Here is a 17,920-nt window from a genome sequence, read left to right as displayed (position 1 = left end):
ACATACTTGTCTTTAGCCCACAGGTAATCAGGTACATTGTCAAGAACTTTTTGCGGTAAATCAATACTAGCACACGTCATGTGTACTGACAAACTGTTTTGGGAGTTGAAATCTGCAGAAACAGCTTTCTGTATTACAACTCTCTCTCTCTCAGCCATGAGAAAAAAAAAACACAATTTCTTCTGTGTGCTGATAACTGCTTTGAGAACTGTACGCTATCTGCCAATGTTTCCTGATCAACAGCCTTGCTGCAGGCCTTTGCGAATTCACCTGCTTTTTCTCACGGCTAACTAGTATTTTTTGCAATGGAGATGTGGGGTACTGAATTTTCAACATCAAAAATGTGTTCCTGCTTTCCTGTCATCTGAACGAGTGCCACACACCATGAGTCATTCCAGAATATATGGGTTATAGTCAAACCCTCTGTCTTTACAAAAAAAACATTTCTCTTCCCACTCTCTCTCTGTTATGTCAACAACATGAGCTGTGCAATGCATGTTTTCAGCTGGAATGACCTCGCTGGAATGTGGCAATCTTATCTTCCCTTCAGCATGCAACTCTTCACTCAGAAAGGCCCATTCATACACATATAACAGAGACACACACATAGACAACATTCTGGGATCCCAACATGAAATACTCAGGCCTTGGTTTTTACATAAAATGCTAGCATTCATTTTACACATCAAATCCCTCCCTATGAGGTTTACCGGACACGCGTCAGATACCTGGAACATATGCATAAACTCATTACCGTCATGCATACAACAGATTGGAGCAGTAAATTCTTCCCTCACTATATGCCCCGTAGCACTCATAGATGAGGTAAACTGCCCACTCAAGATGACACATGGGAGTTCAATTTTGCGTATGACAGAGTGAGTTGCACCAAAGTCTACCATAAACAACAATGCCTGTCCCTCAACCATTATTTCTTCGAGAGGCAGTTTAGAGTATGCCTCTCGATCAACATCAATCAAAGCAAGTTCTTCATTGCATAGAGAATTTCTTTCCCTTTCACACAAATCAGAAAAAACAGAATTTGCAAGCAGATAATATGGCATTTGAACCGCAGAAAAAACAAGATTGGACTTACCCCCTTCAGTCCGATTCTCTCCTTCCCCCTCCTGGCTTCAGTCCCCTTTTTCTTTACACCCCGCAAAGTTCTCTGCATCCGCCTGGGATTCTGGTTGCTCTTGAGAATTCAGGAAATGAAAACATTGCTTTTCAAGTGTTCTTTCTGTCCGCAACACCAGCAAATTTTCTCTCTCTGATTTTCTTGCCACTGCTTTCCCTCTTTTTCTCTCGTTCTTTTTGTTGCCAGTTCTCCTGGAAACGTTGTCCTTGTGAAGGGAAACTGTGATGATTACGCCGTTGCTGGCCCCATTCGCCTGTCTTGACAAAAGCTGAAGATAGTTGTTGATTGGCCTTTCTCTGCTGCTTTCGTTTTTCTTCGTCATGCAGGCGTTCAGCATGTAGAGAATGTGTAATGACCTCACTCAGCTTTCCTGATTCCCATCCGATGCAGGTTTGCTTCACCTTTCAGGTTGAAGTCCCCCGAGGAACATTTGCTTTAGATAGGATTCCCAGGATGTTACCTCTCCTGTGTTGATGTTTTTATCTGGACTTCCTCCTCTTCCTCTTCCAAGATGCTGTCGAGGAGGATTGGTGGGTTTAGCCCAGGTGATAGTTCTTGTGCTGGCGGTGGCGGGGGTGTAGTTGGTATTCTTGGTAATGCTTCTTGTGCGGGTGGCTGTGGGAGTCTTCTTGGAGGGGGTTGGGGATCATCGTCTAGAAGAGGTACCTTTGTATAAGAGAAATGTACCCCAGGTGAGGTACGTGCAGGTGCATATGGAGGAGGAAAAAACAGAAAGTTAGGTTCATCATGTAATGAATCTGATGCAGGTAAACATTGTGCTTAATGTTTAGCTCTGACTTAGTCTGAGTCAGTTTGTCCTTGGTCTTTATCTTACTCTGTGCTCTCATTTCTCTGCCATCCGCAATGATTTTTTCCCTTAATAAAGTGAGTACTTTTACACTCAGTGTTCCTTTAGGAGGAAAATCATACCTTTTCTCCCACATTTTTACGCTTTCCAACATCTCTCTCTAAAACGCTTGATTGCAGAGCGTCTCTTCAAAGCCCCACCCCCACAAACACCAAGTATACTCTGATTGGTCAGGGATTCTAAACGATTGTGATTGGTCAATCCTTGTAGCGTTCAAAATGTCCATTACCGTACAGATAATCAAACACAATTTTCTCTGTAAACTGCCTCTAGTAGGCTATTGCATCTGTATTACCTTGCAGTTTGAGCCTGAATCGGATTTAAAGAGTTTGCAGAAAGAAAAAAATCTAACAGAAACTCCTTCCCAAGGACGAATTGAGCAGGATGCTTCACAATGCTAAATTTGTATTCACCTTACACTTCGGATGTATTGTGGCTGCAACAACAGGGTCACAAAAATTCAGACCTCTGTAATTTTCCATATTCCGAAATAAAGGTAAACCCCATGAATAAATAATCAGTGTATTACAATTCTTCATTTAAGTGTCTGCATCAGTGGTGGAGCCAGAGGGGTAATTGGGGTGGCAATTGCCAGCCCAGACGAAGTCCTTGCCACCCCTGTTCCACCCCGCTGAAAACATTAAACTGTTTGATTTTTACGAACATTTCTCAAATCTCCCAGCGGACGTGAATGCGCTGCTACACTTTTCATTAGGCATGTTCGACTTCATGCGGCGCCGCAAGAACCGACAGCCGGTGACGTCAAAGTTCCATTAGAGCGACTTAAAAGCACACTCCTCCGTATGATTTCGCGAATCGCTCTCGCTGTACTTTGACGTAATCTGGCTGTCGATTCTTGAGGCACCGCTTGAAGTCGAACAAGCCTATTGGTTAAGCTGACACGCAGCTCCTTCGTGCTCCAAAACATAACGCGGCAGCACACACAGGATCAATGAAGAGCGTTTTGCTGGTATGTATGGCTTTTATTGGTATTAAATTAAACATAGTACTGTTTTAACGGGAAGTAAGGGAGACGTTGCACTGTAGTGCTTAGCATTTATACGTCAATGAGCATTACTAGTCTTGTGAAACTGACTAATACTGTCACGCCTGCGTGAAGATGCTTAAAACAATAAAAAACATGTCGTTAGCAAATGTTCAGCAACAATCACAGACATTAGGTAGGCTTATTCATATTGGCACGTGTAATGCAGCATATTGAACTTAACTCTTTCCCCGCCATTGACGAGATTTCTCGTCAATTAAGAGAAAACGCTTCCCCGCCAATGACGAGATATTCCGTCTTTCCGCAATACCGCTATTATCCACCAGGTGGCGCCCTTCCGCAACTTTTTAAAACCGGAAGTATTTCCCTATGCCAAGCTGCTGCATGTCCGTGTCTGTTTTAAAGATCGCTCTGGATGGGATCTCTATGAAAAGTCCGTCATAAAAATGGAATTATTTCTGCTTTTTGCTCAAAATATGGTGTTTTTGCAAAAACCTACCCATATTCAAAAGCTGATTGCAAAAGAACCACTAAAGGTAGGAAGAAACGGTTTTTTTTGTTTGAAAGCAGAGGGTCTGTTCTTTCATTTGGTATATTGTATGTTTATATATTTAAAGAAGAACATTTTCTGGAAGGCATTAAACTTTGGTGAAAATCATGAAAAACGCTGGCGCTGGCTGGCAACTTTTTTTAAAAACGCTGGCGGTGAAAGAGTTAATAAAACCACCGTGGAGATAGTACAGGGATGTAACACCGCGCTTTACGGTGCCTCGCGCTTTTTTCACGTCAGTTTGGGTGACTTGAGTCTGAGAGGGTTGGATTATAATTTCACAAAGTCATCTGAAGCCATTTCATAGCTTAATGTGAGGGACAGAAGTCTATTTACTTCATTACATTAAAGTTTATGGAAACTCGTTCCCTCCTCCCTTAACATTACATGTCAAGATGTCTTTAAGCAATTTTCCTTGTGTTGTCAAATAGGCTAGACCTCAATATACTCAGATCTTGTCGTAATGTATTACTTTAGTATTTGTATTATTAGTAACGGTGTACTTATGGTAAATAAAAACAAGCAAATTGTTACAAATTTTGGTTTCTTCATGAGGTGTGTAACCAAGTTTTCCTTTAGGGACAGCAGAATGAAGAGAAAAAGCAATATTACCAACTTCTTTCTAAAGAAGCAAAAGTCAGGTCCAAATCAGGGCCAAAAAAATCCCAGTTGTTCTATTTTTGCTGTATACTTAATACATATAGGCTATAATTGTGTACATTTAGGAAAATAAACAACTTTAATTTAATCTATATACATTTTGTGGAAAATAATTGATTTTTAGTGTAACTGAACACTTTGTATATTGACCCCCCAAAATAATACCTTGCCACCCCTTTGCCACCCCAGTTTTAAAAGTCTAGCTCCGCCACTGCTTATTACCGTTTGTTAAGACTACTTGCAGCTCCGCTGAAACACAGCGTCTGATCGTCGTCTTCTTGTTATATTTAACAGCGGTTGGCATCCAGCTTATTGGTGCACTACCGCCACCTTCTGTTCCGGGGTTCTGGTTCAATGAGCTGTCAATCAAAATCTCACAAGCCAATAAGAGCGAACCGCTGTTAAGCCTGCCCCTCACGAGAGGTTTGTGTCAAAATGGAGAACGTAAATTTGCGAAGCACAAACGGAAACCTGGAAAACGAAAACACTTGCAGCACATTCAAAACTATGTTTAGTGAAAGTGAAACTTAGAAAACCATAAACAAAGAATGCAGTATATTTAAAGAGGATGTTAATTTTTTTGCTAGTTAGTTGACTGTTTTTATTTTCAGAGTGTTTTTTTCTTTTATCAATGTATATTTTTGTTTGGTTTTGCAAAAGTTGCGTTCGTTTTATTTGACACAAATCTAATTCTATAAAAAACTACACTGAGCTACCGTTAAGTGTGTAAAATGTGTACTATACAATGTATATAACTTTACAGATCGGCTGCCAAACATCCGATAAAATAGCGGTAACGTTAATCCATGATCGCTGTCTTCCTTCGTCTTTAGGAAACCAAAACATTTGTAATTTTGTTCCAGAATATTTTGTTGAATATACTTTATTACAATAATACAATGTTGAAATATATACAATACAAAATACAGGCCTACAAGAAATCTACCAGCCTAGAGTAAGCTCAGCATGTACTATTGTTATATTTTATTGGTAACTAGATGAATTGTGAATTGAGATGCCTTACCCGCCACAGTTAATTTTCACCTGCAATTGTGTTAATTACAAATGCTTAATATACCTATTGTATATCAGGGACAATAATATTTTTATCAGCGTCTGCTGGTACCCAGATATTTTCATTATATTAAAGGGAAAGTGGTAAAATGTTTTATTGCGACCCTCAGTTAAAAACCAAAGTGGAAGCAAAGTCAGTAAATGTATCTTTGTACAAAAACTTTATTACAAACACGTTCAGTCAAGAGAAAACTTGTTTCTTTTAAACAGAAAATAATTTTTAAAACGTTGGTAATGTATTGTTATAACATCACTTTTTATACATTAAAAACCTAAGCTGAGATAAATACAATTTAGTCTCAGCTAGGGCTAAATTGTACACGTGAATCCCCCAGTTTATCAAGTCGTAAAAAAGCTCCTTAGCATTATTAAACTCCACAAAGATATCTCTAAAATCAAACCATGACATATTCTTGAAATTATTCGGAAACAATATCCTTTTGTACTTATTGGACAAGTTAATGGTTGGTATTTAAAACAGGTTTTGATAACCACTGAGTCCAATGAATGGGTTCATGGCCCTATACTGTACTATGATAAGATCAGTCACTCTTTTCTTCATTTTGATAGTGTCTGTATTCCGGTTTGAGCTCCCAAGTGTTTTTGTGGGTGCCTTTGACATTGTAGATGCCAATGTCCCGAAGAATCTCCTTTAAATAAATCTGGAGAGAACAAAAAAATGTATTTGATAGATAAGCTTAAAGAACTGTTTTATTACAACCAACAATTAGGACAAAGAAGGTAGTCATCATAAAAGATTTAAAGAAATGTATTTATTTAAATTCTATAAAATTAAATAATATTTTGTATTTTTAAAACCTTTTTATCTTAGGAAACATTCTTTGTGTATTGTTTCAGAGTAAAAAAAAAAATCGGCACCTTTAGTCTATGCCTCTCCTTTTGTAACTCACCACAGGCTGTTTTGTGATGTCCACCAGATCTTTAATGTTGTAATACTGATGCTTCTCAAAGGCGGAGAACAGCATGTCCAACACCTGCTGTTTATCTGCTCGTGCCCTCTTTCCTTCTTCTTTCTTTTTCTTTTCATAGTCCAGCTGTGACAGGAAGGGTATTATAAAGTATTATTCACTTACAGAGTCAAACAACTACATGAAGTTATGCAAAAGTTTGACTTACATTATATGCATGATTAGCCACAGGTTTGTAATTGGTGGTAACAGCCTTGTCGAGTTGTTGAGAAAATCTCAGGGGTTTGGATAACTCCTCAATCTGCAACCTGCAACAAAAGGAAGATCCTGTTTGAGAACAAGAACCACTGAAGGTAGGATGAAACGTTTTTTTTTTTTTTTGAAAGCAGAGGGTCTGTTCTTTCATTTGGTATATTGTATGTTTATATATTTAAAGAAGAACATTTTCTGGAAGGCATTAAACTTTGGTGAAAATCATGAAAAACGCTGGCGCTGGCTGGCAACTTTTTTTTAAAAACGCTGGCGGTGAAAGAGTTAAAGTATGAGTGGCTGTGCACAGAGAACTAAGGTATCTAAAAATAAGTTATAGCAATGAAAATACATTGTGTTTAACTAACTTGATCCATTTGATTTGGGACTACATGAATGATTTGTGTGGTGTTATAGTAGCATCACTGATTGGGCCTGAATAATGAGTGCAAATGTAAAAAATAATGTGTGACTATGCACTTTTGCATTCTGTTCAGCAGGTATTTTAATGAGTTTTTTACACAATGGGTAGTATGCTACATTTACTTTGATACATTTTGCAAAATATGTACTGTCGAGTGTAAACTTTAAGGTGAGTACTTTTACTTGATTAAATTTCTATTGAAAAATAAGTACCTTAACCTCACTACACTGGGCGACGTTGCTATCAATACTTCATTTTAATGCATTACAAAATGCATAATATATTCCAAGGTTGATGTCTCTTTTTATTGGAGTAATTGTGAATGACTAATATTAGGTCATCATAAAAGTCTGGGCCTGTGTTTGTATGCTTTTTTTGTCAAGTTATAGGCATGTTGTTAGTGGGGGTGTGGTCTTTCCCATTGCGGCTCGTCATTGGCCCATGGTTTGGGCCGGGTCAGTTTACTTTTGGGGGGCTTTTCCACTGGGTGCAGTACTAAGTACCAGATACTTTTTTCGGTACCACCTCGGTTGGGGTTTCAAGCGACCCGAGCTGATAACAAAATGTGATGCGAAAACACTGTGGATCACTGACTGGTCTGAGAGAATTGTCACTACCAGCGTCATCGCTATAATGTAATGCTGCGTTCCAGGCAACCTGTAACCCGTAACTCACGACTTCAAAACCACGACCCACGACTTTGAACTGGGAGTACATCGATCTAGTACGAGTTCACGGGTGGGAAGTCACGGGTTTGACTGCCGTTCCAGTGCACTTTCACCGGTAGAAGGTTGTAAAAACACGAGTTACAGGCTGCCTGGAACGCATAGGGTCGTGAGTCGTGGTTTTGAAGTCGTAACTCACGGGTTTAAAAACCTGCCTGGAACGCACCATAAAATATTAGCTTTACCTTCGTTCTAGCTTGCGCGGTCTCGAGTAAAACTGTTGTCATTCTGTGCTTGGTGTTAAGTTCCCAAACTCCCTTTTAGCGATGAAAAACATCCACAGGTTGAGAATCAGAAACACCATACCAGTTTTTTCCAGACTTGCAGTTTGTGGACTGACGCCACGGGTGTTTGTACAGAAACTGTCATGTGTGACAGAGGTAGTGATAAACACGATGTGCAAACATCTATTTATGATGCTCAATTTTAATTCTGTATCGGACTGAGAAATAACTGAATATATAAGGATGTATAGCATTCCAACAACGCTCTGTATGCAGTAATCGACAGTTTTGCAATGGTTTATTTATCTCCACATATATCATAAATAAAAATAAGCAGAGTAACTTTGCAAGTCTACCTTTCCACATTATATATTTCCTACTATGTATATGATTTCCATATAATAAACGAGAGTATTCAACGACAAAAAGCGTCTCATATGAAAATAAATCCTCACAATATTATTATTTCTCAAAACTTTGACAAAAATAAGCAACTGTATTCCTACAGTTATTCAAAGATGCAAACTTTACTCCGCATATAATTTGAATATTATACGAAAGTATTCATATAACGGCACGTCTCATATGGCAAATAAATATCCTCACATTAACATAACAGCATAATGAAATGAATAAACAGACAATGAAACAGGATTGAAATGTAAATTGTATTATTATTACAGGAAAAAAGCAATATTACTAAAATAATCTCTGAGGTAAATGTGTCAAAAATGCTGTTAACCGCACAATAAGTCTAAATAAGCAATAAAAGTGAAAAAAAAAAACATTATTAGGCCATGTCTCAAAACTTTATATGACAAAAATATATTTAAAAGAAATGTATTCTTACAGTTATTCAAAGATGCACACATTATTCCATATTACCCCCGTTTATGAGCACGTTTGTCTCTGGCCTCGCTCTGTTATGTAATAGATTGACAGGTGCACATCTCCGTCTGTCAAACAGATATCATTATGTTGGCTTGAAAAAGCCAACATACTGTTCTTCATCTTAATCTTATTATTATTATTATTATTATTATTAGTGGTGCTTGCATTTATGCAAAGCATCACTATTATTATTGCTCAGGGATATTATTATAATTAGTGGTGCTTGCATTTATGCAAGGCATCATTATTACTATTGCTCAGGGATATTATTACAGTGCATTGAAAATGCGCTGGACTGTTCTTACTGGGCTTTTTATTATTAGTGGTGCTTGCATCTATGCAAAGCATCACTATTATTATTGCTTATACTTATTATTATGTTTGCTTGACAAAGCCAACATACTGATATTGTATTTAAACTTATTATGTTGGCTTGACAAAGCCAACATACTGATATTGTATTTAAACTTATTATTATTAGTGGTGCTTGCATTTATGCAAAGCATCACTATTATTATTGCTCAGGGATATTATTATTAGTGGTGCTTGCATTTATGCAAGGCATCACTATTATTATTGCTCATACTTATTAGTGGTGCTTGCATTTATGCAAGGCATCACTATTACTATTGCTCAGGGATATTATTAGTGGTGCTTGCATTTATGCAAGGCATCACTATTATTATCTTGCATACTTATTAGTGGTGCTTGCATTTATGCAAAGCATCACTATTATTATTGCTCATGGATATTATTATTAGTGGTGCTTGCATTTATGCAAGGCATCACTATTACTATTGCTCAGGGATATTATTAGTGGTGCTTGCATTTATGCAAGGCATCACTATTACTATTGCTCATACTTATTATATTTTTATTTATTATTCTTATATCTGGACACTTTTTCGGCGCGTAACTCGTCCCACACGGTTTGTCGTAGACCAATGAAACAGGGCTCAAAATGACCGGCTTATAGACCTTTTGCGTGTTTGCAAACAGAGATGACGTTTTTTGTGGGCGGAGCCCAACTGGTGGCAGAAAGTGAATGCTTCTCAATAGCTGTGTGAAGTGTTTTAGCATTAAACTGTGATTTTTAAGGATCCGGTGTTCTGTAGAAGTCTGTTTCCCCTATATTTCTCTTAAGTGTAATGTTTCTTAAAACGTTTTCACCAAGTTACGTTTATTTTTTTAAATAAATTAAAAGTTTTAATGGCTTGGCTACTGATATGCTTGCATGTATGTAATATATATGTATTGTTCTTTATTGGTAAATCAATTATTTTTACAGTATGAATCGCTGAAGTACTTATAAGAGCAATACTATCATGTATTCTGTATAATATCATTTATTAAACATTCAATCATTTCCTGTATTCAATTTCTTCCTTATATTTTTATCCTACGTGTGTGATCTAAAACTATTATGTTTACATACAAATTAATTTGTATAGGCCTGTTTATATATTATTAACACTTTACATCGCGTGTGTGTGTGTGTGTGCTATGTTTATATATTTATTAGTAAACATCATAATTTAGAACAAACAGGAAGAAGACATAGGCTAAGATATAAGGTAAAAAGAAGTAATAGAAAATTAAAAAAATACGAAAACTTTAATAAATTGTAATATTATTGATATTATGAACTAATTCAAATCTTTAATCTTTCTAAATAAATTATAAAGGTAACGTGATGAAAACGCTATAAGAAACACATAGAGGGATCAGACTTCGACAGAACACCGGATATCTTCTCTAATTATTTTCTATTCAAATAATTAAAAGATTTTCAGATGATTTCATCACTACAGTCTGTCCGGTTGAGGGCTTTTATTGCAACCATAAACACCTACGTTTATCTTCAAATGGTGTCTTCGACGACGGTATACTATAAAAATGAAGGTCATCTATATATATAGGCATTCCTATTCTGACACTCAACAGCACAACAAAACATTTTCTAGTGAGTTATATTGTTCGTTTCACTCGTGTCTCATTCATTTCTACTGTTTTTCTGCCACCACATGCACGCGTGATGTAACTGTGACGTCGACTCGCAAAAGGTCTATAGAGGACACGTCTGCTATGACTTTTATAAGGGATCGGGTGCAGGATTTTCGAAAGGGGAGCGACAAACCACCCAAAAAATCCCATTGACTTAACATTGCGCCCAACTTTGACGAATCATAGCTCCGCTCCAGGATTTTGTAGAAACATGTGGGTTACAACATTTGAAGAGGGTGGTAGGCTCTGTAAGAACATGGATCACAATGGGGTGTAAGAGGTGCCCAAAAGTGCCCCAATGAAAAGTCAATGGTGCAAAATCCCATAGACTTACCATTGTAAAAACTTTGACGGGTCATAGGTCCGAGCCAGGATTTCATAGAAACGTGTGGGTTACTAAATTTGAAAAGGGTGCTAGACTCTGTCAGGACGTCCCCCACAACGGGGTGTAAGGTTACCATAGCAACCATTTTGGGCACCCTAGCAACCTATACCATAGACCATAAAATGCCCGGATGGATATCTTTGCACCACAGTGCATAGAGACATGGGGGTGGGCTCATTTTACTCAGGCATCCAATCAGTCTCTCAGGATCCTTATTGAGATATTAAACCACGCCCCTAGCAACCACTTTTTAGCACCCTAGCAACATAAAATTCAAACAGTTAAATCTCGGAATCAGAACATCGTAGAGACACGGGGGTTGGACCATATTACTTGTGACTCGGAGTGTAATCACTGGTCACATCATTGGCCACTCCCAAGCCACGCCCCTAGCAACCAAATTTGAGCACCCTAGCAACGGAATAAACAAAGCCTTATATCTCTGCATCAGAACATCGTAGAGACACGAGGGTTGGACCGTTTTACTCAGGACTTGGCGGGTAATCACTAGTTAATGCCAAGAGGTGTTAAGGCCCGCCCCTAGCAACCAAATATGAACACCCTAGCAACGGAATAAACAAAGCCTTATATCTTCGCATCAGAACATCGTAGAGACACGGGGGTTGGACCGTTTGACTCGTGACTCGAAGTGTAATCACTAGTGGATGCCATTTTTTCCCCAGCAACCAAATACAGTACCCTAGCAACCGAATAAACAAAGCCTAATATCTCCTCATCAGAACATCGTAGAGACACGGGGGTTGGACCGTTTTACTCGTGACTCGAAGGGTAATCACTAGTGGATGCCAAGAAGTGTTAAGCCACGCCCCTAGTAACCAAATATGAACACCTAGCAACGGAATAAACAAAGCCTTATATCTCCACATCAGAACATCCTAGAGACACGGGGTTGGACCGTTTGACTTGTGACTCAGAGTGTAATCACTAGTGGATGCCATTTTTTCCCCTAGCAACCAAATATGAACACCCTAGCAACGGAACAAACAAAGCCTTATATCTCTGCATCAGAACATCGTAGAGACACGGGGGTTGGACCGTTTGACTTGTGACTCGAAGTGTAATCACTAGTGGATGCCATTTTTCCCCTAGCAACCAAATACAGTACCTTAAAGGAACAGTATGTAAGAAATTTATATCAATTAATCATAAAATGGCCCTGATATGTCACTAGACATTAAGAAATCATTTTCATTTCAAATACTTACATCACTGACAACAGTGGTCTGGCCAGGATATTGTCATTTAAAAAGTGGAGTTGCAGCCCTCAACTGATGTTGATGTTGTCATTTTGTGTATTGGCCACAGCTGTGTGATTGCAGTACCAGTTTTAGCCACATGTTTTGTGATTGCAATACCAGTTTTGGCCACAATCCTACATACTGTTCCTTTAACAACAGAATAAACAAAGCCTAATATCTCCACATCAGAACATCGTAGAGACACGGGGGTTGGACCGTTTGACTTGTGACTCGAAGTGTAATCACTAGTGGATGCCAATTTTTTCCCTAGCAACCAAATACAGTACCCTAGCAACCAAATAAACAAAGCCTTTTACTTTTGGCTTGGAGTATAATCATAAATTGTCCCCGAAACTTGCCACGGCAAGCACCACTCACATTTTCTTCAGGAAATGTACCTATCTAGTTAGTGGTGCTTGCATTTATGCAAGGCATCACTATTACTATTGCTCATACTTATTATTAGTGGTGCTTGCATTTATGCAAGGCATCACTATTACTATTGCTCATACTTATTATTAGTGGTGCTTGCATTTATGCAAGGCATCACTGTTATTATTGCTTTCGGTTATTATTATTCTTCTTCTTATATCTGGACACTTTTTCGGCACTTAACTCGTCCCGCACGGTTTGCCGTAGTCCCATGAAAGAGGGCTCAAAGCGACCGGATTATTGAGGAGAGGTGTGCTATGACTTTTATAAGCGATCGGGTGCAGGATTTTCGAAAGGGGGGCGAAAAACCACCTAAAAAATCCCATTGACTTAACATTGCGCCCAACTTTGACGGGTCATAGCTCCGCTCGAGGATTTTGTAGAAACATGTGGGTTACAACATTTGAAGAGGGTGGTAGACTCTGTAAGAACATACATCACATTGAGGTGTAAGTTGTACCCCTGGGGTGTAGGAGGTGCCCAAAAGTGCCCCATTGACTTATAATGGGGCAGGGAACACGCCCATATAAGGGAATAAAACCGTTCCAGATGGGATATCTTTGCTTTACAGTGTCGTAGAGATAAGTGGGTGGACTCATTTTACTCAGGCATCCAATCAGTCTCTAAGGATCATCCCAGAGCCATTAAGCCACTCCCCTAGCAACCATTTTGGGCACCCTAGCAACATCTCCCATAGACTGCCATTATAAAATGCCCAGATGGATATCTTTGCAGCACAGTGTCATAAAGACATGGGGGTGGGCTCATTTTACTCAGGCATCCAATCAGTCTCTCAGGATCTTTGCATAGGTATTAAGCCACGCCCCTAGCAACCACTTTTGAGCACCCTAGCAACATAAAATTCAAACAGTTATATCTCGGCATCAGATCATCATAGAGACACGGGGGTTGGACCGTTTTACTTGTGACTTGGAGAGTAATAACTGGCCACATCATTGGCCACTCCCAAGCCACGCCCATAGCAACCAAATTTGAGCACCCTAGCAACCGAATAAACAAAGCCTTATATCTCTGCATTAGAACATCGTAGAGACGCGGGGGTTGGACCGTTTTACTCGTGACTCGAAGGGTAATCACTAGTGGATGCCAAGAAGTGTTAAGCCACGCCCCTAGTAACCAAATATGAACACCTAGCAACGGAATAAACAAAGCCTTATATCTCCACATCAGAACATCCTAGAGACACGGGGTTGGACCGTTTGACTTGTGACTCAGAGTGTAATCACTAGTGGATGCCATTTTTTCCCCTAGCAACCAAATATGAACACCCTAGCAACGGAACAAACAAAGCCTTATATCTCTGCATCAGAACATCGTAGAGACACGGGGGTTGGACCGTTTGACTTGTGACTCGAAGTGTAATCACTAGTGGATGCCATTTTTCCCCTAGCAACCAAATACAGTACCTTAAAGGAACAGTATGTAAGAAATTTATATCAATTAATCATAAAATGGCCCTGATATGTCACTAGACATTAAGAAATCATTTTCATTTCAAATACTTACATCACTGACAACAGTGGTCTGGCCAGGATATTGTCATTTAAAAAGTGGAGTTGCAGCCCTCAACTGATGTTGATGTTGTCATTTTGTGTATTGGCCACAGCTGTGTGATTGCAGTACCAGTTTTAGCCACATGTTTTGTGATTGCAATACCAGTTTTGGCCACAATCCTACATACTGTTCCTTTAACAACAGAATAAACAAAGCCTAATATCTCCACATCAGAACATCGTAGAGACACGGGGGTTGGACCGTTTGACTTGTGACTCGAAGTGTAATCACTAGTGGATGCCAATTTTTTCCCTAGCAACCAAATACAGTACCCTAGCAACCAAATAAACAAAGCCTTTTACTTTTGGCTTGGAGTATAATCATAAATTGTCCCCGAAACTTGCCACGGCAAGCACCACTCACATTTTCTTCAGGAAATGTACCTATCTAGTTAGTGGTGCTTGCATTTATGCAAGGCATCACTATTACTATTGCTCATACTTATTATTAGTGGTGCTTGCATTTATGCAAGGCATCACTATTACTATTGCTCATACTTATTATTAGTGGTGCTTGCATTTATGCAAGGCATCACTATTATTATTGCTTTCGGTTATTATTATGTTGGCTTGACAAAGCCAACATACTGTTCTTCGATCTAAGCTTATTATTATTATTATTAGTGGTGCTTGCATTTATGCAAAGCATCACTATTATTATTGCTTTCGGTTATTATTATTCTTCTTATATCTGGACACTTTTTCGGCACCTAACTCGTCCCGCACGGTTTGCCGTAGTCCCATGAAAGAGGGCTCAAATTGACCGGTTTATTGAGGAGAGGTGTGCTATGACTTTTATAAGGGATCGGGTGCACGATTTTCGAAAGGGGGGCGAAAAACCACCCAAAAAATCCCATTGACTTAACATTGCGCCCAACTTTGACGGGTCATATCTCCGTTCGAGGATTTTGTAGAAACATGTGGGTTACAACATTTGAAGAGGGTGGTAGACTCTGTAAGAACATACATCACATTGGGGTGTAAGTTGTACCCCTGGGGTGTAAGAGGCACCCAAATTTCCCCATTGACTTATAATGGGCCAGGAAACATGCCCATATAAGGGAATAAAATCGTTCCTGATGGGATATCTTTGCTTTACAGTGTCGTAGAGATAAGTGGGTGGGCTCATTTTACTCGGGCATCCAATCAGTGTCTCAGGATCATCTCAGACCTATTAAGCCACGCCCCTAGCAACCACTTTTGAGCACCCTAGCAACATCTCCCATAGACTGCCATTATAAAATGCCCAGATGGATATCTTTGCACCACAGTGTCATAGAGACATGGGGGTGGGCTCATTTTACTCAGGCATCCAATCAGTCTCTCAGGATCCTTACATAGGTATTAAGCCACGCCCCTAGCAACCACTTTTGAGCACCCTAGCAACATAAAATTCAAACAGTTATATCTCGGCATCCGAACATTGTAGAGACACGGGGGTTGGACCGTTTGACTCGTGACTCAGAGTGTAATCATTATGGGATGCCAATTTTTTCCCTAGCAACCAAATACAGTACCCTTGCAACAGAGTAAACAAAGCCTTATATCTCCGCATCAGAACATCGTAAAGACACGGGGGTTGGACCGTTTGACTAGTGACTCGGAGTGTAATCATTATGGGATGCCAATTTTCTCCCTAGCAACCAAATACAGTACCCTAGCAACAGAGTAAACAAAGCCTTATATCTCCGCATCAGAACATCGTAGAGACACGGGGGTTGGACCGTTTCACTAGTGACTCGGAGTGTAATCATTATGGGATGCCAATTTTTTCCCTAGCAACCAAATACAGTACCCTAGCAACAGAGTAAACAAAGCCTTATATCTCCGCATCAGAACATCGTAGAGACATGGGGGTTGGACCGTTTGACTCGTGACTCGGGGTGTAATCATTATGGGATGCCAATTTTTTCCCTAGCAACCAAATACAGTACCCTAGCAACAGAGTAAACAAAGCCTTATATCTCCGCATCAGAACATCGTAAAGACACGGGGGTTGGACCGTTTGACTAGTGACTCAGAGTGTAATCATTATGGGATGCCAATTTTTTCCCTAGCAACCAAATACAGTACCCTAGCAACAGAGTAAACAAAGCCTTATATCTCCGCATCAGAACATCGTAGAGATATGGGGGTTGGACTGTTTGACTAGTTACTCGGCGTGTAATCATTATGGGATGCCAATTTTTTCCCTAGCAACCAAATACAGTACCCTAGCAACAGAGTAAACAAAGCCTTATATCCCCGCATCAGAACTTGTAGAGACATGGGGGTTGGACCATTTTAATTTTGGGTTGGAGTATAATCATATATTGCCCCGAGTAATTTGCCACGGCAAGCACCACTTCACATTTTCTTCAGGAAATGTACCTATCTAGTTATTATTATTCTTCTGATCCCCAAAATTTTTGACTGTAACTCCTCCTAGAGCTTTCAAGCTACATTCACCAAACTTTCCAAAAGTCTTCAGACTGGTCTGACTTAGCGTGCTATGACTTTTCTAACTGATGGGACCTACCGAATTCCTAAACGGGGCGCTCAAACACCCCAAATTTTCCATTGACTTAACATTGCGACAAACTTTGACGGGTCATAGCTGCGAGCGAGAAATTTGTAGAAACTTCTGGGTTACCACATTTGAAGAGGCTGGCAGGCTCTGTAAGAACATGCCTCACATTGGGGTGTAAGTTTCACCCCTGGGGTGTAAGGGGCACCCAAATTTCCCCATTGACTTATAATGGGGCAGGGAACATGTCCATATAAGGGAATAAAAGCGTCCCAGATGGAATATCTTCACTTTAGAGTGTCGTAGAGACATGGGGGTGGGCTCAATTTAGTCAGGCATCCAATCAGTCTCTCAGGATCGCCCCATAGCTATTAAGCCACGCCCCTAGCAACCATTTTTGGGCACCCTAGCAACATATCCCATAGACTGCCATTATAAAATGCCCAGATGGATATCTTTGCAGCACAGTGTCACAGAGACATGGGGGTGGGCTCATTTTACTCAGGCATCCAATCAGTCTCGGAGGATTCTTATTGAGGTATTAAGCCACGCCCCTAGCAACCAAATATGAGCACCCTAGCAACATAATAAACAAAGCCTTATATCTCTGGATCTGAACATCATAGAGACATGGGGGTTGGGTCTTTTGGTCATGTTAGCCTTATGCTAGCTCCATGCTAAGTCATACTAGCTTCATGCTAGTTTCGTGCTAGCTTTATGCTAATTTCATAATAAATCTTGCTAACTTCATGCTAATCATGTTAGCATCATGCTAGCTTCATACTAATTCATGTTAGCATCATGCTAACTTCATGCTAATTCATGTTAGCTTCATGCTAGCTTCATGCTAATTTATGTTAGCATAGTGCTAGCTTCATGCTAATTCATGTTAGCTTCATGCTAGCTTTATGCTAATTCATGTTAGCATCGTGCTAGCTTCATGCTAATTCATGTTAGCATCGTGCTAGCTTCATGCTAATTCATGTTAGCATCGTGCTAGCTTCATGCTAATTCATGTTAGC

The 17,920-nt window shown here is 39.6% G+C and overlaps 1 protein-coding gene across 2 annotated transcripts in view; it reads right to left on the bottom strand.

Annotated features, from left to right (window-relative positions):
* Positions 1-5,442: 5,442 nt before the first annotated feature.
* Positions 5,443-17,920, bottom strand: part of gtf2f2a (general transcription factor IIF, polypeptide 2a) — a 48,470-nt gene continuing 35,992 nt past the window's right edge. For both annotated transcript variants that reach the window (XM_065295765.1, XM_065295767.1), the window contains 3 exons: positions 6,434-6,533; positions 6,208-6,351; positions 5,443-5,958 (listed from right to left, as the gene is read on the bottom strand). In XM_065295765.1, coding sequence (XP_065151837.1) covers positions 5,839-5,958; positions 6,208-6,351; positions 6,434-6,533 — 364 coding nt within the window. In that variant the 3' untranslated portion in view covers positions 5,443-5,838. The remainder of the gene's footprint in view (positions 5,959-6,207; positions 6,352-6,433; positions 6,534-17,920) is intronic.

Source organism: Paramisgurnus dabryanus, chromosome 4 (assembly GCF_030506205.2).
Source record: "Paramisgurnus dabryanus chromosome 4, PD_genome_1.1, whole genome shotgun sequence".
Classification (NCBI taxonomy): Eukaryota; Metazoa; Chordata; class Actinopteri; order Cypriniformes; family Cobitidae; genus Paramisgurnus; species Paramisgurnus dabryanus.
The sequence above is the reverse complement of the archived record's forward strand: the minus strand, read 5'-3'. Positions and strand labels throughout refer to the sequence as shown.